Source organism: Solanum lycopersicum, chromosome 5 (assembly GCF_036512215.1).
Source record: "Solanum lycopersicum chromosome 5, SLM_r2.1".
NCBI classification, from domain to species: domain Eukaryota; kingdom Viridiplantae; phylum Streptophyta; class Magnoliopsida; order Solanales; family Solanaceae; genus Solanum; species Solanum lycopersicum.
In genome coordinates, this window is record NC_090804.1 from 65,884,225 (window position 1) to 65,907,824 (window position 23,600).

Consider the following 23,600-nt stretch of genomic DNA (forward strand, 5'->3'; position numbering starts at 1 on the left):
CATTTTATAGTTATGCAATTATCAAATTCAGTAACTTTGATTCGAAATCTATATTTATCTTAAGAAATTCATTATATACGTAAAAAATATTAATTTAAAATCCAATAATTTTAAAAGAGCTAAAAAATTTAAACTCGTAAACTACAAATCGTAAGTTACCCCATGGTTCAAAAAAAAACAAAAAAACATAATGAGATATTTACGTTTTAACTACTTCTTGGCCACTACTTTGCAAGAGTTTTAAGAGGTAAACAAATTGCTGTTTACAGCTACGTCGGTCCCTTGGAGTTGAAAATATAATGAAATAAGTCATTTCTTAATTACCTTAAGAAGCTTTGGTGAATTAGTTTATTAAACTACTCAATAATAACTTCAACAATAATATACTCAGTGTAATTCTAAAATTTGAAAAGAATAAAGTGTAAGCATATCTTATTCTTACCTCGTAGAGATAGACACATTGTTTCAGATAGACCCTTAGCTTAAATAAAGCTTACCAAACGGTTTGAAAAGGGGATACAGATAGGGCCGGATTTAGAGATAGCGAGGGGATTCAACTAAACCGTTGACAAAAAATTATATTATATATAAGGTGTTTTTTTTAAAAAAAAATATATATATTTTTTTAATTCCTTAAACATAAGATTAGAGATTAGTTGAATGGTCGAAGGAGTTCAAAATTTACTAGATACAAATATGTGAGAAGCATCTAGAACAACAATAACAACAAAAGAATAATGTGAAATTGAGAGTAACACGCCTCAATCTGTTGAACTGTGTGACTATCTGTCCCTAACGTGCGGCCTAATTCTTTTTCATGGCCAAACACGATTTCTGTCTGTTCTGATGTCATGTTAAAGTGTGTGATCATCTCATCTAAAAGTTTAAACTATTAGAGAGAACACATTTTCATTATTTAATTATATTTTCAACACAAAATATGAAAAAGAACACTAAGTCGTTCGGTAGAGTGTATAAGAATAATGCAAAAATAGTGTATTGGTAATGCTTGCTTTAGTAATACTTGTATTAGTTATGCTTACATGCATTATGATGATATTTTTTTATGCAATGTTTGGTTTAGTGTACTAAAAGTATTGTGCATAACATAATTTTTTAGTGTATTATCAATGCAAGCATTAGTTATGCATAGGCTAGAAAAGCGTACCAAACAAGATATTAATAATACATCAAGCTAATGCAAGCATTATTTTCTCCAATACACTCTATCAAACTACCATGATAACATAATGCAATAACTGAAACACAAAAAGAAAAGCACCAGTACCCGAAATCGAAGATCAAGAAACTACAAAAACAGTATAAATACATTGTATATCAAGCGCACACTCTGAAACAACAAAGCTCAAAACTTCATCTTTATCAAGTTGTGATTGATGAAGATAGATGGAAGGTGGTATCATAATCATCACAATAAACAACACCTATGTTGCTCGAACTCTTCTAAAATGTCATCGAGTGTGTGTCGATCTTTCAATAGTGCATTTTTGGAGAGTCCGAGCAACTTAGAACAGCATCTTGCTGTATAACATCACATTGCTAATGTGAAGCAAAATCTAATTAGTTAAGTAGTTATAGTGCATGGCATTGTTCATGAAAATTGCTGATGTTAGATAAGCTAAGTTAAGTGGATGAATCAATCAGTTCTACAGAGTTTTACCAAGTTTTTTTTTGGTAACATAATCTGTCAACCTTACACAACTTTTATCTATAAAAGTAGATCCCTCAACTCTAATATCTTTCACAAACAAACACTTACTTCCATTTCTATTAATACTCGAATCGAGTTTTAGTAAAAAAAAAAGAAAAAGAAATGAAGCCCTTCAACCCTTTAAGTTCTTTATGTTTTGTATGCATTTTGCTTCTCTTTGCAAATGCAGAGTCTGCGAAAACTCATTACCATGATTTTGTGGTAAGATATCCAAGATTTCCCTTTGTTATTTGCTGACATCTCGTAAATATTGCAAATTCTACGATACTGACTTCTGTTTTTCTTGTAACAGGTTCAAGCAACACTAGTAAAGAGGCTGTGTGAAATCCACAACATCATAACGGTGAATGGGAAATTCCCTGGACCGACATTGGAAGTAAACAACGGGGATACTCTGGTGGTTAACGTTGTGAATAGAGCTCGATATAATGTTACTATTCACTGGTAAGTTCAAGCATGCTTAGCTCAAATGAACTGATATATGTTACTCGAAAAGACTAAGACATGATTATATTTCATATGACTTATATTTTTACACTTTTATACTAATTTGTTGTGTTTCGAAAGGCATGGTGTTAGGCAAATGAGAACAGGATGGGCAGATGGACCAGAATTTATCACTCAGTGCCCGATTAGACCAGGAAAGAGTTACACTTACCGGTTTACTATTCAAGGACAAGAAGGGACTCTTTGGTGGCACGCCCACAGCTCGTGGCTTAGGGCTACTGTTTATGGAGCTTTAATTATCAATCCAAAAGAAGGAGTAATCTATCCATTTCCAAAGCCCAAAAGAGAAACACCAATTCTGCTCGGTACTACTTCTACCTTCGCTTAACACCAAAGAAATACTACTTAGGCATTTGCGATTATATTCTTTTCTCCCTTTAGAAACTTTGTTGAAATGATTGTTTTGGAAATGCTGATTAGGTGAGTGGTGGAATACGAACCCTATTGACGTTGTAAGACAAGCAACAAGAACAGGAGCAGCTCCTAATATATCTGATGCATACACCATCAATTCTCAACCAGGTGACCTCTACAAGTGTTCTAGTCAAGGTACCAAAAAAATTGCCTTGGAAACTAAACGAAGAACTTGTATCTCAACTATTTTTTACACACAGTGGAGATCACTTCTCAAAGCAAAAAATATTTACATGCTCAGGACATGTTTTAATAGAAATCTTATTTGTGCAGATACCGCCATAGTTCATATGGACTCTGGTGAAATCAACCTCCTTCGAGTTATCAACGCTGCCCTGAACCAGCAGCTTTTCTTTGCTGTGGCCAATCACAAACTTACTGTCGTTGGAGCAGATGCCACTTATGTTAAACCCTTCACAACATCAGTCCTTATGCTCGGACCAGGCCAGACAACTGATGTCCTGATCAAAGCTGATCAACAACCCGCTCGATATTACATGGCAGCACGTGCCTATGCTAGTGCTCAAGACGCCCCTTTTGATGATACCACAACCACAGCCATCCTCGAGTACAACACAGCTTCTTGTTCTACGAATTGTGTCAAGACCAAACCGGTTTTCCCATCTTTACCAGCATATAATGACACATCCACTGCCACAACTTTCTCAACCAAATTCAGAAGCCCAAGAAGGGTCGAGGTTCCCAAGGAAATCGATGAAAATCTGTTCTTCACAGTTGGGCTGGGACTCGAGAACTGCCCAAGAGGTGCACCCTCCAGTTACTGTCAAGGTCCAAGTGGAACTCGATTCACTGCGAGTATGAACAATGTATCTTTTACGCTACCATCCAATAATTCCCTGCTACAAGCACATTACCAAGGCATATCTGGTGTTTTCTCAACTGATTTCCCAGCTGTACCACCTGTAAAATTTGATTATACTGGAAACGTAAGCGGGTCTTTATGGCAACCTATTCGAGGAACTAAGCTGTACAAACTGAAATATGGAGCAAAAGTGCAAGTTGTGTTACAGGGGACTAGTATCTTTTCAGCTGAAAACCATCCAATGCATCTTCACGGATATGATTTCTACATCATTGCAGAAGGTTTCGGTAACTTCAATCCAAAAACAGACACATTTAAATTCAACCTTATTGATCCACCTCTTAGAAATACAGCAAGTGTACCCGTTAACGGATGGACAGTCATTAGATTTATCGCGAACAATCCAGGTAATTAAGAGAACAAATACTTATATCTCCTATTATTCTTCTATACAAACTTAACTACTTTAACTTAATACAGGAGTGTGGCTAATGCACTGTCATTTGGATGTTCACATTACATGGGGTTTAGCCATGGCGTTCCTCGTGGAAAACGGAGTTTGTGAATCAGAATCATTGGAACCTCCTCCACTAGATTTGCCTGTCTGTTGACGACTGCGAAAAGCAGCACAAAAGAAGTTCACCTTTTGCATTTTGATAGATAGTGTTCAAGAGGCGGATAATCAATCCGCGTTCAAGCCCAGAATACCCCCAAATTACATCAATTGTATTGTAATTTAGTTCATATACCAAAAAAACGTATTCAGCACTCATAGCGGAGGTAAGATTTTGAGTTTATAGGTTTTGAATCCTAGAAAACACATCTTAATAGGTTTTTCCATAAATCAATAGTTATACATATTATACATCTTGTTTGGATGGTTACGTGTTCTACTGTATTGTAAGTTTAAATACAATATTTGGTTTGCTTGTTACTTAAACTCTATTTTATCATATCATTTATATTCATAATGTAACGATCGACTTGGTGTGATCGCGTCATTACCTTAATATTTTGATAATTCAGAATATAAGTCTATGTAGTCTTGATTTACTAAACTCAACCTTCAAATTTTGTTTTTTTTTTTCTTTTTGCTGATATCATGTTGGTAAAGATCTAGTCGTGCTACACCAACCTATGACTTCTATGACCAAAGATCTAATGTTCTAACTAATTTTTGGTCATTACTTTTAAGGTTTGACAAGTGAACAATGCCAATTGCGTTTTGTAGCTATTGTTTTTTTGGATTTGAAATATAATCTACCAAATTGTCATTTATTATATCTATCACATTATAACAAAGTAAAGTCTCATAAACGAGGTCTAAAATGGGTGGAGTATACGCAAAATTTACCTCTATCTTTTCATATTTACTATATATAACAACATATGTAGTAAAATCTCAGAATTAGAGTCTGGAAAGGATAAAGTCTAATCAGACCTTATCTGTACCTACTCTTCTTTTTCTAATGAACCTTTAACTAGAGTGAGCGATAAAAATGCATATGAAAGACACATGTCATGTATTCATTAATTTGCAATAAACAACCAGTATAGCCAATTTCTCGATAAACACACTATTCTCTTCTTTGGTTAATGTGATTGTTTCACCAAGGATATATTCCAGTGGTTAATGAAGTAGGTTGAGAACTATGAAGTCTTAACGCTACATTTCATCTGAAATATTCACGCCCTTATGGATAGTGTAGGCATTTGTACTGGTGGAAGGTGCAGGTATCTTGTGAAATTAATTAAGATGCACGCAGGCTGATCGAGACACCAGTTCACAGTAACAATATTTTTTTTAAAAAAAGTGATTGTTTCACTAGTTTGGGTTGCACAGAAAAGTTCCCTCCAATTAGTGGTATATAATCATCAAAATTCACAACTAACTTCAATTTGTTGTGTAACAACACATCATTACTAATTTACTATTAAGCAAAAATCATAAAATGGTGTTTCCTTATAAATTCAAAAATATAACAAACTCCTCCAAACAAAACTTATAATGTAAGCATTATTCATCAAAAATTTGTAGGCTTAGTTTGGTGAACCAACTCCTACAGGATTTAACTAAATTTTGCCCTCTAATATAATCATAAGCAAAATCTAACCCTATAAAAGCAAAGCTTCAACTCTGCTATCTTTCACAAAACAAGCTCTGACTTGCATCTCTACTAATACTCGAATCAAGTTTTTTTAAGGCAAGGAAAACAATGGAAGTCTTCAAAAGCATTGCAAACACGACGAGTTCTTTCTTTGTTATATGCATTTTGCTTCTCTTTGCAAATGCAGCATCTGAAAAAACTCACTACCATGATTTTGTTGTAAGTTGTTTACTAACATCTCATAAATTTTACTAGTTCTACGATATTCACCTCTGTTTTTCTTGGAACAGATTCAAGCAACACCAGTGAAGAGGCTGTGCAAAACTAGCAATGCCATAACGGTGAATGGACAATACCCTGGACCAACATTAGAAGTTAACAACGGGGATACTCTGGTGGTTAACGTTGTTAATAAAGCTCGATACAATGTTACTATTCACTGGTAAACTCATGCTTGTATAACTGATATATGTTGCTCAATTAATTAGATGATCTTATATTTGTTGTGTTTCAAAAGGCACGGGGTTAGGCAAATGAGAACAGCATGGGCAGATGGACCGGAATTTATCACTCAATGCCCGATTAGACCAGGAAAGAGTTACACTTACCGGTTTACAATTCAAGGACAAGAAGGGACACTTTGGTGGCACGCCCACAGCTCGTGGCTTAGGGCTACGGTTTATGGAGCTTTGATTATCCATCCAAAAGAAGGCGGAAACTATCCATTTCCTAACCCCAAAAGAGAAACACCAGTTCTGCTTGGTACTATTTCACATTCTCTTATGCATTAGCCTATGTTCTGTTTTCCCTTATGTCGAAATGATAGTTTTGTAAATACCGATTAGGTGAGTGGTGGAATACGAACCCTATTGACGTTGTAAGACAAGCAACAAGAACAGGAGCAGCTCCTAATGTATCAGACGCTTATACTATCAATGGTCAGCCAGGTGATCTATACAAGTGTTCTAGACAAGGTTAGTTTAGGCTAACGTTCACTGAACTATAATTCGATGTTACGTGCTCAGGACGTTTTTTTAACATGAACCATGTTTATGTAGATACCACCATAGTCCATATGGACTCTGGCGAAACTAACCTCCTTCGAGTTATCAATGCTGGATTGAACCAACAGCTTTTCTTTACTGTGGCAAACCACAAGCTTACTGTAGTTGGAGCAGATGCTAATTATGTTAAACCTTTCACAACATCAGTCCTTATGCTCGGACCAGGACAGACAACCGATGTCCTGATCAAAGCTGATCAGACGCCAAGCAGATACTACATGGCAGCACGTGCCTATGCAAGCGCTCAAGGCGCACCATTTGATAATACCACAGCCACAGCCATCCTCGAGTACAAGAAATCGTCTTGCTCTTCCAATTGTACCACAACTAATCCCATTTTCCCATTGTTACCAGCATATAACGACACAACCACTGCTACAGCCTTCACAACCAAATTCAGAAGCCCAAGAAAGGTTGAGGTCCCTACTGAAATCGATGAAAATCTATTCATCACAGTTGGGCTGGGACTCGAGAACTGCCCAACAGGTGCACCCTCCAGTAACTGTCAAGGTCCAAATGGAACTCGATTCGCTGCCAGTATGAACAACATATCGTTTGTGCTGCCATCCAATTTTTCCCTGCTACAAGCACATCACCAACGCATACCTGGTGTCTTCTCAACGGACTTCCCATCTGTACCACCTGTAAAATTTAATTACACAGGCAACGTAAGCCGATCTTTATGGCAACCTATTCGAGGAACTAAGCTGTACAAACTGAAATATGGGGCAAAAGTGCAAGTTGTGTTACAGGGGACAGGTATCTTCACAGCTGAAAATCATCCAATTCATCTTCACGGATACGATTTCTACATCATTGCTGAGGGTTTCGGTAACTTCAATCCAAAAACAGACACATCTAAATTCAACCTTATTAATCCACCTCTCAGAAATACAGCAAGTGTACCAGTTAACGGATGGACAGTCATCAGATTTATCGCGGACAATCCAGGTAATTAAGAGAACAAATACTTATAATTTACTAATATTCCCAACTCTTTTCTATACAATGTAACATTTCAATGATACAAATTTAACTTAATACAGGAGTGTGGATAATGCATTGTCATTTGGATGTTCACATTACATGGGGTTTGGCGATGGCGTTCCTCGTGGAAAATGGAGTTAGTGAGCTCGAATCTTTGGAGGCTCCTCCCGTAGATTTTCCTGTCTGTTGACGATTGCAAGAAGCAACAACAAACAAGAATTAATTTGAGTTTTTAACTAAACTTGAATCTCGCATTGCTATAATTAGTTTAGCCTTTGGGTATATAGGAAACAATATTGCAATGTGTCCAACTTCATCAATACTATTCCCATTGGTGTTACCTTTGCGTTTTGCAATATATGAAATCTATTTTGTTCAATGTAAAAGTACGATCGTGAGGATATATACAATCTTAAAGTATAACTGAAGATGTATACATATCTTTTTTTAAAAGTTCAGGGTATATTTGTTCTTTTCTGTTTTAACAATATTTCGATCTCCTATTTGCAAACTAAGACAAATACATAAAAAGATTTCATCAAATATGACACTTGCAAACTTTCATCTTATATGAATTAAAGGAAAAATCACTTTAATACAACAAACTCATTTTATCATATTTTCTAAAATTTCCACTATTTGAAAAAATAACAAAAAATTCTACTCTCCTATCTTAGATACATTACTTTACGTGATGTATCGATCAGATACATTACTTTACGCGATGTATTAGCTGGATACATCACTTTACTAATGTATCAGAATGTGCGCGATGTATTGAGACGTTGAATGATGTATCCGAAATCAAGACGCAATGAATCCGGACGTTGAAGGATGTATGTGAAGTCGGGATACATCACTTTACTAATGAATCGGAACGCACGCGATGTATCGGGACGTTGAGTGATGTATCTTGAACGCGATGTATCATGATGTTTTGGGATATATCCGGATTCCACCAAATTAAAGAAATTTTTATAATTTAAAAAAGAGTAAGCATATAATATAATTAGCTCTTAATACTATGATTTTTGTGTAAATTCTCTATAGTAATTTAACATGTCGCATGTCTCCTTTTGCTACAAATTTGACCATGCCCAATCAGTAGTTGATTCAGAAATTTCACTAAAGCAGTTTAATTTTTTTTTGCATGGTTTGATTTTTGTGGGGGGGGGGGGGGGGGTTAAATCTAATATATATAGCTAAAAACAAAATGCTCACAATGAGGTTTTAACTTTGAAGGGCCAATTTGAAGACACTTACGACTACACTACACTATATTTCTTTTTGGGTAAATTTTATATATGGCAAATAAATTTAAGCAAATAACGCTTTATAGATACAATTAATTATTCTCAAGGATATAGTATAGTTTGCTATGAAGTCTTATATTTATATATATTTCTATTTCAGTTTAAGTTTATACAAATAAGTTTTTTAATAAATGAATATATGAACGCTAAATATGGTTACCTAAAATTTACAAATCTTATGATTCACGCCAATCATTTTTAATATAATATTTTGTCCAAAATGAATTCTACTATTATACTGACACCAATTTTTATACAAATTAATTACTATATACAAGTATATGCATATGTATAAGTATACAAATATTTGTATAAAATATAGAATTGTTTGTATAAATATAGAACTATTTGTATTTGTTTATAATTATAAATTGAATATTTATATGGATATATGACTTAAATATACCAATATATAAATACACCTTCAAATACTTATGTATATATAGAACAAAATCACAATTTTGTATGTGAATAAATAATAACTAATAAATATACAAATTCTTATATACATTTAGGGTTTATAAGAATATTTGTGCTTCCTCAGATCTGTCCAGATCTAATGATCCACCTCTTGTTTTTCAACTTTTGAATAGATGCTTCCTCTTCAATTTCTCTAGATTCTGCAATAGACCATACATTGACTCCAAAATTTTATGTTAAACTCAGTGAAAATTTTAACGGCTATCTGCAAAATATTGTATTAAACATATACAATATTTGGACGGCTGCTTGCAATAGTGAAATCACAATTAGGAGGGAGAGAGTAAATTTTGAAATTCATATTGAATGTGTAAGAGTGATTTTAAGAGAGAAATTAGAGAATGGAGAGAGAAAGGAGATAAAATAGTGTTTGTATAAATAAGTATACAAAATTCGATAAGGCTATTTTTTTTTCGATATACAAAGTAGGTGTGAGTCCCATATCTAATAGCAAAAAGAGTCAAGACATGAAAAAATTTATCTGTGATCTACTTGAAAAATTTTCAAATATGTATCATCCTTTGCATTACCCGTCGTCTCTGCGGCCGCCAAAATAGTCACGCACAATAATTAAAATAAACTATACCCTCGTTAAATAATAAACTAGCAATGTTTGCAAACTCGCATAATTTTCCCTTTCTTTTTCAGAGGGTTCAACATTACTATATATATATACTTTGAATATGTTAATTAAGAATCGTGCATGCTCGAAACATATCCACAAATAGCAACACTAACATCTGGTTAGCTGCTCATAACACATGACAACCTTCTTGATTATCCATGGAGTCATGTATTTTGAGCAGCTAACCAGCCTGTTAGTGCTGTCATTTGCGAAAATTTTGTTTGCTGAATTTGTATGATATTAGGTAGGAATTTATAGGGATATTTTGGTATTAAAATTGGTAGGTATATATGACATTATTAATTATTTTACCTAATAAAACTTGGTATATCTCATAGAAAGTCCATATTGCATATAAGGTAAAATATTAAAGGAAAAATTAGCAAATTAGTCAAAATCAATAACTTAATTAGTAAAGAATTCACTACTTTAAAAATATTAGTTAAAATGTCAAAAATTCATAATTTTGAAAAAGAATATGTATCTTAATTTAACTCTAATTTTATTTCCTAAAAAAATAATTTATTTACATTTCTATGTAAATCCATAGTTTACTTTTTTCAAATTATTTTAATTTTAAAAAAATCAAAATCTGCAAATTTTCTCCGTATCTCTCTTCCATATTTATCCCATAAGTAAAAAAAGAAAAATTCTCTCTCTTCATATTTTCATGTTTATATTCCTATTCAACCTTCAAATCCTTCTTCTCTTCAACTCCAATTTTTTTATTATCTTCTACCGAAATCTTCAAAATCTGGATTCACACAAATTTTTCTAATTAAGATATTTTCATCGTTATCTTTTCTTTTTAGATTTATTTTTTGATTTTATTGTTGTTTAAATCATTGGTGAAAGTAGAATTTTTCTCATTTAGGACTATAAAATACTCTTTAAATAATGATTCTAAGAGACACTATTCATCTTAGTAAAACGTTTTCTAGTAATTTTCCATCATTTAATCTATGTATTACTCAAGAAATAGCGGACATTGTAAAATCTACTTCTAAAATTAGAGAAGAGAGACGACAAGAATAAAGTCTCCATCAAATTCAGATTGAAAACGTAACTCGTAAGGCACAAGAAAATGACGGCGAAGACCAAATCATTGATGAAGAGGTATTTAAATATTTTTTACATGTTTAGATTTTTGCATGTTGAGTTGAAATTAAATAACAATTAGTTCAACAATGTGTACCGAATATATTTGTAAATTTCTTGTTGTGTACATTGTGCAATATATATTAGTTTGTATTTTATATTTTGTATTCAGTTGTTATTTTATTATTGTATTTTGGGGTCAGTTTTTATTAATTTTGATAATGTATTATTTTGTTCATTCCTTTATATTTTTTCACATTTGTAGATATTCAATAATTTATGAATACATTTTACATGACTATTACATTTTAGATTTTAGTAATGAACTTTTGTTGGATTTGTGTTGTATGCTATGAAATTTTTATGTATTTGTATTTGTAATTTTTTCTTAGAATTATATATGCTTTCTCAATTAATATTCAAATTAGTATATATGTTATTAATATTTATATTAATTTAAAATCTCATGTTGTATAGTTAGGAATCTTGTATCTGTTCCTAATTGAATCCATTCCAAATGTATACTAACTAGATATGTATATTATTCACATGAAGAACAAAATCCTATTAGTTTCTTTTTATATATATAAAAAAAATTCAGAAATTTGTATCATTTCTCAATTTATATTTAAAATCGTATGTATACAATTAATATTTGTATTCCTTCAAAAATTATGTTGCATAGTTTATAAATTTGACATTTTCTTCTAATTTGTATTTATTCTAAAGGTATGTCAACTAGTTATGTATTTTATTTAAGAATGATTACATCAAATATTCAATTATTTCTTTTCAATTTTATGTTTCATTCTCACTTTTTCATCATACTAATTTTTTGTATTTTATATATTATTGTACAAAATTCTAAATAAAAAATTGAATAAATAGAAATACAAATAAAATACATATTGATATGAATACATAAAAGATTTTTGAAGAAAAAAAACAACTACAGAGGGAAAAAGATATATGAATACAAATATATTTCTTGAATGACTATATAGATACATTTGACATACCTATTAGAATGAATACAGACTAATAAAAATTATAGTGAATATAAATAGAATATATTGTGGAATAAATATAATTTAAAAAAATTAAAAATTCTGGAGAAAAAAAAAAGAAAAAAGTTTAAATTATATTTGAAAATGTAACTGATAAGAAAATTAAGTGATCCTTTTTTTTTTTTTGAAATATTCTCTTCCTTGATTTTCTCTCTTTTGTTATTAAACAATTATATTCTTTAAATAAAAACAAATAATAAAAACATAAATAAGATACATAACAAATTAAAATTTGACATTTCTATTAAATATTGAAAGTGTTGCTAATGAACCCTCTTAAATGTTAAAATATTGACATTTTGAAAAATTTCACAATAATAAATAATTTCATATTGCATTCCAATAAAACTATAGTTATGGACTTATGGGCGTTTTTTGCTTGAATTTGTTTGTCATATATGATATTTACCCTAAAAATATGATAGGAATATTTGTGTGATTGATATTGTGGGCTAAGTGGTACCAATCACGGTAGTTTACTTTGCCCCACTAGCAAGGTGGATAGCGAAAAGGTTCAAAAATACCTCAAGTTTTATTTGATTGGTTTACGATGTTTTGACGTTGAAATGAAGTTATTCTTATCCCTGCTATTATTGATTTCATTATTTATGTCCCTCAATTGGGTGGAAAGTTCCGAATCAATTAAAAATTAACCAATTTTAATCTGATCCGACCGACTGAATCATATAACTCATTTCTTTTATCCAAATCAACTTTATTTTCCACCACCAACACCTTTACTTAAGCCACCACCTTTCCGAGATCTCTTCTACACCGTCGCACCACCTCTTTCACTATTCTATCTCCTCCAAGTCAGCAACCACGAACCATCGTAGACCAACCATCATTCATCGATATATATATATAATTTTTCAAAAATATCTATCAATAGAAGTGTGTTATTCACTCAATAATTAATTAGTTAACTTGAGAGGAAGATTAGTGTAATTAAACTTATTTTTAGTTGCTGCACTGAAATTAAACTCATTTAAAAAATGAAAAAACGTTATATCCTTAAATTTATTTGTCATATATGAAATTTATCGTAAAAATATGATAAAAATATGTAAAAATTTAAGGAATCCCATAGTGTAATTCAATAATTACACTCTGTCTCGACAAATTTAGTATTTACTAAAAATCCCTTAAGATTTTTGTGCCGTGATACTTTAGACTCTAGAGATACATGGTAAATGATACATGGTCAATTTAAACTGTTAAGAAAAAATGGGGAAAAAACGGTACATTTAAACTTGTTAACTAAAATAGCTTAATTTACGGTAACAAATCATTAATCAGCATTAAATTAGCACGTAATTGAATATTAATTTCAAATTTTGAAAATAAAAGATTATATCATCTATTTTGAATACAATTTTCAAAACCGCATGATACATAGAAAACATTATGATACACAACAAATTCATGTATCAATGCATCGTCTAAAACACTATACACACTGATTCAAAATGTATCAGCAAGCACACTTGATGGATTCAAAATGTATCAATGCATCATCTAAAACACTATACACACTTGATGGATTCAAAATGTATCAGCAAGCACACTGATTCAAAATGTATCAGCAAACACTTCATGTATCAATGCATCGTCTAAAACACTATATACACTGATTCAAAATGTATCAACAAGCACACTTGATGGCGCAGTTATTGAAATTAATCACTGATATATAATAAAAATTTACGGTAAAAATTGGGAATAATTTCAGATTCAGTTAGTAGGATTCTTTTTTTAACATTAAAGACAAAAAAGAATAGATTGATTTTTCAAAGAGTTCAAAACTATAAACAAATATATATAATTTAAAACTCTTTCATAGAGAAAAATTAAGAAGAAAAATTGGGATCGTCTGTGATAATTGGGTCGGCATCGACCCGATTTTCAGCAAAATCATCAACTTGGATTTGATCAAGCCCAAGTACATATCCCATGGCAAAGGCACAATCAAACCCAGGCTTTATTGAGAGAGAGAGAAAACGTCTTTTCCAAGCACCACATGAGCACAAGCATCCAATTTTCAGAAATTTCAAATATTTTGAATTTTGAAATTTAAAATTTCATATTAAATGTTGTGAAACATTTTTAATTAAAATTCAAAATTCAAAATTCAAAAAGTGATTCAGAAGATTGAGTGTTTTAGTGGAGAAAAAATAGGCATGATACGGGGAAGTGTGTGTTATAGGAGAGAGAAAATTATGTATCTCTAAACTTCTACTAAAATTAAAAAAAAGGAATTATGTAATATTTAAAAAAAAAGGGGAGGGGAAAATTAGAAAATACTAAACTTATATTTGTGTATTTAAGTTATTTTTCCTAAAACATATTTGTGTAATTGATATCATAGAGTAAATGGTACCAATAATGGGCCTAGTTTACTTTGTCCCAATAGCAAGGAAGATATGCATTGGCCCAATTTCTACTAAGTGTTTTAAAAGGGGAAAGTTATCATCTATTGCGACGCAATGTTGAGAAACGTGTTACCTTATTCTGTTTTTATTTATATGATATTATTTAAAGTATCATAAATAAAAAAATTAAAAAATAATTGACTTGATACAATTTTAAACTTTTATATGTTTAGAAATAATTTCACTTAAAGTTTTAAAGGAGAAATGCTAATTTTTATTAAAAAAATAACACTCTTTTAAAATTTACTAAAATAATGTATTACAACAATTTTAAAAGTTATACATTAAACACATCGACAATGCATTATAATTTTCTATTCATACTTATAAAATTATAATGAACTTGTTAAAATTCTTCTTTCTATTTAAATTTGTTTGTCTAGGTATTTTTATTAATTTATTTGTTTAAAATTAAAATGGTCATTGAGAGGTAAGTGATGACATGGGCCTCTTATCTAACGCGTCAAAGCATTCCGGCAAATTGATAAGTGTAACACATGCACGTGTGGAGATCGTATCTTATTGGTCCCACTTTATCCTTATAAAACGATCGCTAAAGTGTTCGATATTTATATTGAAATTTTTCTTTTTTTATTTGGTATTTAATAGTGAGATGTTCTTTTAAAATATAAATAGTTTTATATTTAAAAGGTAATTTAACAATGAAAAATATTTATTATTTCATCATAATTCAGATAATTATAACAAAAATGATCTATCAATGTCATCACACAATTCTTATTAATTGAATTTATTCTTAAATATATGATCGTGAATCAATTTATTATTCAATTAAAAATATTTTATATAAATACGATCTTTAACTTAATTTTAGCTAATACATACGATAAGTAGTCAAGTGGTCAACTTTATTATCAAATCAAACATTTAAACAATGATCCAAAAATAATCTTTTACACTTAATCCTTCATCTTGTGGGCTAAACAAATACAAGGTGTATATATTATTAATAAAATATTGTTTGGTTAATTGTTTTTTTTAAACGTCTATATCCTTAAGATATTGTTGGCTATTTTGTATTACTTGATATTAAAATATTTAGAATAGCAACTTTAATGAACTTGCATGAAACAACAAAATTTGAAGAAATATTTTCAAAATCAGTAAAAAAAAAAAGAATATGAAATAGATAAAATAGAGTAAAGATATCAAATGATGAAAATTGAGTCTACTAAATGTATACTGTGTTTTTAAAAAAATTATTCTCTTAAAGTATTTGAAATTAATGACATATATCTTTCTAGAATAAAATGATCTTACTCAACTGTTCAAAATATCTATAAACACAGCATTAACGAACCACTCAACTCTAAAAATACTAAAATTTGTTTTTTGCAGAATAAGAAAAAGTTTAGAAAATTTATTGTTAAAAAATGAGAGAAAATCTCTTTATATGTTGACAACAAATAGTAGTATAAACATGTGATTTTTGTGCCTTATCGGAAAGCCCAAATTTTTAAAAAGTTACGGCTTTTAGAAAAAATCACAACTTTTCAAAACAGACACACCCTTCGGAAAAGTCACAACCCTTCACAGAATTCACAACATTTGAAAAAATTCACAATCCTTCGAGAAAATCACAATTCTTCAGAAAGTCACAATCTTTCAAAAAAGTCACAACTTTTCAGATAGTCACAATCATTAGAAAAAGTCACAACTCTTCAGAAAAATTTCAAACCTTCATAAAAATCACAATTTTTTTAAAAAAATCATAACCCTTTTTCTGAAAAATCATAATCGTTTGAAAAAAATCGAAACTCCTAAAAAATAACAACTCAATCACAAAAATTAGAGCTTTAATACCTTTCAAATTCCAACAAATACATCTCAATTATTACATCCATAAATATATATACACACATCTTCTTCTTTCTTTTTTCAATTACCTATTCTCACAATGATAGTCTAACTATCAACCTAAATTCAACATGATATATTATTCTATGAAATTTCTAAACGATAACTGTCACACAAGTAACTTTTATCACCAAAGTCCATTAATATTTTTTGGTGTACATCTTCAAAACTCCAAATATGAGTAATATCTACTATTGCACTAAGTTAATAAAAAAAAATTACTCTTATTTATAAACATACTTCAAAAATCAGTTATCAATACATATTTAGAATATACAGATCTACCCTCTTCTCGATTAGCTTATTACGTATTCGGGCAGCTGTAATCTCTTCACTAAAACAAATTAGATCAGTCTAGAACTGAAAGTGGTATAATTGTAAATTCATTGAACTCAAAGGTCAAAGGTTTAAACAAAACATGATTTCTTCTACCTAAAGAAAAGTTGAAACCAAAACGTTCTCGAATTTTCTGCTGACACGTGTCGTGTCCCGCGGTAGTCAAATAGCCACGATTCAAACAAATCTTTGCCACGTCACCACATTTAGAAACACAAGATATTTTATAAATAAAATAAAATATCTGCGGATGTCTATAAATACCTGTTCAGTTTTCCTTATTTTCTCTGTTTTCTTTTCTGGAAAAAAATTTTAACTCTCAAGAAAGTACTGGAACATACCAAAATCACATATAAGGAAGGAGGAGGAGAAATTAGTGTATTCGTGAAGCGGAAAACTTCAAATAATTGTTGATTAAAGAGATTGTCAAGTTTTGGAACTGTATAATTGTGAGGTGAGTTCATTTCATCCTTGATTTTTTTTATTGCAGTTTGAATATATGTTCGATTACTCGTTGGAGTTTTTTTTGAGTGTATGTGAGAATTTTGTTTGTTTGTTTGTTTTTTGAGTGGTTTGACGGAGATGACATCGCTTCTTAGGGTTTTAATTGGATGATGGAATTGGCATTGCGATTTCATGTTTTGTGTTGTATTAATTGAATTGATGTTTTGTGTTGTAGTTATTGGGTTGATTTGTTATTTATCAAATGAAAATGAGTTATGATCTCAAAAAACTCACATTTGAAATTATCTGAACGAATTTGTTATAAGAGGAATTGAATCGATTTGTTAGTTCATAGTGTGAAATTAGATTTTCGAATGGAAGCAATTGGTTTCTTAGTGGCGGAGAAATGAGGATTATTTTTTTTATCTAGAAAGGTTATCTATCTTCTGTATATGAATTTTTTAAAATTAAGAGAGCGAATTGAATTTTTAAGACTGATTTTGAGAAACCAATTCTGAATTGGTAAGTGATAGTGTGAAATTAGTCTTTTGGAGGAAAACAATAGGATACTTGGTGATGAAGAAAAGGGAGTTATTTCTGTTTAGGAAGGTTTACTTTCTTCTCGATCTTAATTTATGTGATAGTTTCGACCATACTCGAGGGATCTTTTGAGTAATCAACACTGAATTGGTAAGAGATAGTGTGGAAGAGGATTATGAACTGGATTTTTGGATGGAAGCAGCAGGTTACTTGGTGGCGAAGAAGAAGAATATTTTTTCTCTATTTTATTAGGTTACTTGTAGAGAAAGGAAGTATTTTTTTTTAATTGAAGGCTGCGGCTTGACTTGTTTGCGAAGGCTTTTTGCTGCTAGCTTGGTTTATAAATACTAGTAGTAGTAACATAGTTGACATTTTTTCTCTTCTTCTTGACTGACAGAAACAGATATATGGCTGTGCTTGATCGAACTTCAAATATGATGTTACCTATGGATTATACAAGGAAGAAGAAATCAAGGAGTAGAAAAGATGCACCAAAGAATGTAGCGGAGACACTTGCGAAGTGGAAAGAGGTGAATGAGAAATTAGACGCGTGTGATGATGATGGAAGGAAGCCAGTGCGTAAAGTTCCTGCTAAAGGATCAAAGAAGGGATGTATGAAGGGTAAAGGAGGACCGGATAACGGGCGGTGCAAGTATAGAGGTGTCAGGCAAAGGACATGGGGTAAATGGGTTGCTGAGATAAGGGAGCCACATAGAGGGAGAAGGCTTTGGTTGGGTACGTTTGATACGGCAATTGAGGCTGCTCTTGCTTATGATGAAGCTGCAAGGGCGATGTATGGTCCTTGTGCAAGGCTGAATCTCCCGGACTATTACGCCTCGTCGAAAGAGTCTTCCAAGGATGATTCTTCGTTGCCTACTGTATCTCGTTCCGACTCAAATACAGCATCAAGTTTCTCTGAGGTGTGCCCTGCTGGTGACATGATGAGAGGAAGAGCCAATGTTCCTGCGGCAAGACATGAAGATAGATCAATAGAAATTGACGGTGCTAGGACTGGTTCTAATGAAATTGGAACGCCTTTGAGCTCATTGAGAGAGGAAGCGGAAGACGAGACCAAGGAGGTGTCAGATAAAAGTGAGACTTTTACACCTCTGAGCTCGTTGAGAGAGCAAGCGGAAGATGAGGCTAAGCAGGTGTTAGATAAAAGTGAGACCTTTGAAATTAAAGATGAGCCTGCGGCTTGTAGTTATGATTCATGGGATATCGGACAAGAGGACCTAGGTAACTTTTGTTTGGATGATGAGATGTTTGATGTAAATGAGCTGTTAGGCATGATGGACTCGACTCCAGTAGATGCCTCAGCTCCAAGTCAGGATGTTGGTTTTGTTCCTCCTAAGCAAGAGCAGTATGCCTATGATCCTTCATATCAATTGCATTCTGCTGCCTACGATGCCAATCAGTTGTCAAATCCAGCATACCAGTTGGACAATGCCGATGACCAGTTCTCAAATCCATTATATCAGTTGGATAATGCAGGTGTTGATACATTGGAAGGTCTGCAGCAAATGGAGCAACAATCACCTATCGAGGTTGATTATGATTTTGATTTTCTGAGACCAGGCCGGCAAGAGGACTTCCACTTCTGCTTGGATGAGTTGGATGTCTTGGATTTCTAATGGAATTGGGGAATTTGGCATGGTGAATTTGGTAGACTTGGTGCATTGGCAACATGGCTTGGTATATGATCTTGTTTGCTATATTGCATACTGTATGCAATGACCAGAAACTTCTCAAATTGTTAGTTCAAGCTGTTCCAGAAACTTCTCAAATTGTTAGTTCAAGAGGTCTTTTCTCAGATTTCGACGAGAAGGAAAATACATAGGATACATTAAAACATGTTCTTTGATTATTTTGCTCTTTTGGTTTTGAGGAACCACGGTTCCTTTTGCTTTTGTACTAATTACAGCTGATTCTTGATAAGTTTTTTGGATGAGAGAACTTAGCTGTTACAGTTGAATCAAAACAAACATAATTCTGTACATTTCTTGAGATGAGTTAGCTAACAGTTGCAAGGTTTTGGTTTGGTTTTCTGAAGTTGACAATACAATTTCATTTTATTTGCTTGTAGTTTGTCATTTACTGAAATGAAATTCGTAGTTATGCCTGTTTGGTTTTTTGTATTGTGAGTCCTTTATCTTCCATGCTCACAACTTTCTGTATTTTTCTATGTTCTTCCTTTTCCTGTTCTGATCCTGTCTCTGTGTGTATGTGTTGAATACTTGATGTAGCTACAACCAGATCCTACACGAGTGTGTAAAGTTGTGACCAAATTCTAGTCAGTCTTACTAGTTGTTGTGTCGGAACTATGGTGCTTGGGGAAAGAGGGCATAACGAAGAAACTAATTGGTATGTATGTTGTAGTCTGAATCTTGGTTTGTATGGATATTGAATCAAAAAGAAGCTTGGTTCCTCCAGTATTTTAGGAGCTGGAGGTAACCATAAACAATATATTCGGTGTGATATCGTAAGTCGAGTTTTCTAAGGAAGAAGAAAGTACATGTATAGTTTTGTTCCCTACCTTACGAAGGTATGGAAATGACTTTTTATTGACTTTTGGTTCAAAGAAACTTTATATTAAGATTAGGAATATTCATTGTATGGCTCATTTAGCTTAGATATTCTTTTTTAAAAATTTAATTTTTGTCTGATTTTTTCAGCGTTTTCTTAAGATATTAAAATACATTAGTGAATTATATATGTTAAACACAACATATGAATATTTATGGTTATATATTAACCTTATATTTTGATTTGCGATCGATGTATTTTTCGATTCAAGATCTATGTCCTGAATGAATCGAAGTGTGCTTCTCAGTGCACCTCTACTTCTTCTCCTCTTTGAGCCTGATTGCCGCTTTTCATTAGGTTATCTATGCATCTTCTCCTTCCATGTTTTAATCATTTTTTTTTTTTCATTTTGTCCAACACAGGGTTACTTTTGTTCTGTTTTAAATATGTTTGTTTTTTTAATTTTATCTCTTTTGATATATTTAATATATATATATGTTTTTTTACTTTATTTATCCGAGTGTGCATGTGTTTGATCGATCGGTACTACTGTATTATCATCTTAGCTTACGATGCTTTGTGCGATTGCCGAAGTAAAAGAACGGGCAAATTAAATTACAATCCATCTTTTCGAAGTTTTATTGTTATAAAAATTGCTCAAAGCAGATATAATAATATAAGTATTGATTTATTAATCTAATGCATAGATATAATAATATAAGCGTTGATACATTAATCTAATGCACAGATATAAAAATATAAACGTTGATATATGAATTTAATGCGCAAGATATAATAATTTGATACGTAACATGTACTAATTTCATGCGCGAGATATACTAATATTATATGCGAGGTATATTTTATACATAATATATTAATTTGATATGCTAGTTACATTAATTTCATGCGCGAAATATACTAATATGATGCTTCTATATATATTAATGGACGTGCAAAAATAATTAAATTTATAGAATTTATAAGTGATAATGATTATAAGTAAACTAAAAGGTGAGATATTCGTAATATGTAAAGCTATTTATTTGCTTGGTTAGTGAAGTGTGGGCTAACCCATAAATCTTAGCCCTCTTTTTAAGAGCTTAATGCTTCTAATATTGGAGTTTCGTAACATGTTGATAAAGGCCTTAAATTGAAAATTGAATTGATGAAAAGAATCATGAAACGTGTGCTTCATTTACTTATACTTATTCATAATTTCAAAAAGAAAATTCAATTTTATTTTTCATTTTTAACATATCAGAAAAGGAAAAAGAAGTTATGTTCTATTTCAACATCAATTATTTTATTTCAAATCATTTTGTGCTTTGAAATTAAACATTAATAAATAGTGGTAAGATAAATAATTATGTCAATTATTATTTTATTGATGAATGTATAATGGATGTATCGAATTCAAATGTACAAAGTAGAAGTGCACAATGAGATAATTTTTTTTAGTGAAAAGACAAATGAAAGTTCATCTAGTAAAGTAGTGACTCTTGTTCTTAATTATCCCGGCCCCTACCCCTACCTCCTTCACGGTCGATGAAAAGCATTTTTCTTGTCATTTTTATTTTTCATTTTCTAGATATAGTTTCCTTTAATCACAGATCAATAGGTAATTCGGTCTTTCTCTTCTTGCTTATTGGGTATGGTTTTGACTTTGGCAAATGACAGCTAAACATACTAAGGCCCTGTTTGGCCATAGATTTTCCTACTAATATTTGGGAAAAAATTTGGCAAATAATGTTTGTCCATTCAATTTGACATTATCTGACAAATATCCCAAATTCTCAAATACTAATTTTTTCTAATATTAGAGTCAAATCTCATTATTTGAGATCTTTTGAAAATTAAAATTTTACCCCAAATTTTTATCTTTTACAAAAACACCCTCTATAGTAGTTGTTTGTGTTGTATTACATAATATTTTACGTGAACACTAAAATTGTGATGAAATATTTAGTGAATATTAAATAATGATATGATTGTTAATGAAAAAATAGCTCAAGGTAACAAAGTCATGTGCTTATGTATGGAATAATGCATGTTCCATTAACTCCAAATTAGTACATTGCTCTAGTGTCATAGACACTATTTGTTATTGTTGTAACGAAGATCCATTTGACTTGTAATACAAACTTATAGTTAGTTTTGATAGTTTTTAAAACTTATTGGTATAAATCATATTTTTCTAAAAAGGTGAAATATATTTACCAAATTCTATGGTCAAACACATGGTGAAATTTCATCCAAATTTATTAAAGAAGGGATTACTTAAAGCTTTAGTGTTAGGATCATTATGTAAATAATTGTAATTAAGAGGACTATCCATCAAAGAAGTTGTTAAAATAGTTAGAAGATTGTTAAAGTAGTTAGAAGATTGTTAGAGTAGTTAGAATAAATTCAGTTTGTTATTCTTGTATATATATAGTTGAATGTGCAGGTTACAAATACACTTTTGAAAGAATACACAAGGATCACACGAATCCATCCTCTATACTGCTTCTTCTTCCTTGCTCTTCTCTGTTCTTCTCTGTTTCTTTTCTTCATCTTCTTCTCCACTGTAGCTCCATGATCATGCATGATTAACATGCATCAGCTACAAGAAGATTAACAAAATTTTCGCTCAAATAATATTAGTCAAAAATATTCGAAAATTTATGATCGAACGTTAGCTAAGGATTGATATGATTGTGTTCTAAATGAAATGTTACAAGTACAAATTGACAAAAAGTAGAAAAAAATTGATCACTATCATCATTGAAAGCCAATATTACCATCCATTGAATATTTTTTCAAAATAAATAAATAGTATTCTTGGTAATTATTCTTAATCACAAAAGGAATTATATCCAAACAAATGTTTATGAGGAAAACAAAAGAGAGAACAAATAAATAAATGTAATTCACATATCGATCACAAAAATAAATTTAAAATTTATAGGCTTTTTTTTTATATATATAATTTTAAGGAATAATTTTTTTAAAATAAACTTTATTATAATAGTCTGAGGAGGTATCAAATCCTGGGTGAATTTATAGGTAAAAGTTTGAGGTGTGTGATTCGTGAACTCGTGACCTTTGTGTAAAATTAAGTATATTATGTATATATTTTCTAAAATTGATAAAATGCATTTTGATCGATTCCCACAAAATACATTTTTTCCTTCTTCTGTTGATTTTGTTCATATTTTAAAAATTTTAGATTTGTCACTGAATC

At 31.2% G+C, this 23,600-nt stretch overlaps 3 protein-coding genes across 4 annotated transcripts; all 3 read left to right on the top strand.

Annotated features, from left to right (window-relative positions):
* Positions 1 to 1,377: 1,377 nt before the first annotated feature.
* Positions 1,378 to 4,410, top strand: LOC101262313 (laccase-12-like). Its single transcript, XM_004239910.5, has 6 exons — positions 1,378 to 1,933; positions 2,025 to 2,176; positions 2,300 to 2,544; positions 2,660 to 2,788; positions 2,927 to 3,883; positions 3,957 to 4,410. Exons 1-6 carry the CDS (start codon positions 1,835 to 1,837, stop codon positions 4,085 to 4,087), a joined length of 1,713 nt encoding a protein of 570 aa, XP_004239958.1. The 5' UTR covers positions 1,378 to 1,834; the 3' UTR covers positions 4,088 to 4,410.
* A 1,213-nt stretch (positions 4,411 to 5,623) lies between these two features.
* LOC101262012 (laccase-12-like) lies at positions 5,624 to 8,088 on the top strand. The gene is made up of 6 exons (XM_004239909.4): positions 5,624 to 5,803; positions 5,875 to 6,026; positions 6,102 to 6,346; positions 6,430 to 6,558; positions 6,643 to 7,599; positions 7,695 to 8,088. The coding sequence occupies exons 1-6, from the start codon at positions 5,693 to 5,695 to the stop codon at positions 7,823 to 7,825; spliced, it is 1,725 nt and encodes a 574-aa protein (XP_004239957.1). The 5' UTR covers positions 5,624 to 5,692; the 3' UTR covers positions 7,826 to 8,088.
* Positions 8,089 to 17,130: 9,042 nt separating this feature from the next.
* Positions 17,131 to 19,845, top strand: ERF-H14 (ethylene response factor H.14). 2 transcript variants are annotated; one of them, XM_010323150.4, is made up of 2 exons: positions 17,131 to 17,318; positions 18,252 to 19,845. In XM_010323150.4, the coding sequence occupies exon 2, from the start codon at positions 18,256 to 18,258 to the stop codon at positions 19,480 to 19,482; it is 1,227 nt and encodes a 408-aa protein (XP_010321452.1). In that variant the 5' UTR covers positions 17,131 to 17,318; positions 18,252 to 18,255; the 3' UTR covers positions 19,483 to 19,845. The 2 variants fall into 2 exon arrangements, with proteins under 2 accessions (XP_010321452.1, NP_001316142.2); NM_001329213.2 differs by having other exon boundaries at positions 17,194 to 17,318; positions 18,246 to 19,540.
* Positions 19,846 to 23,600: the final 3,755 nt, after the last annotated feature.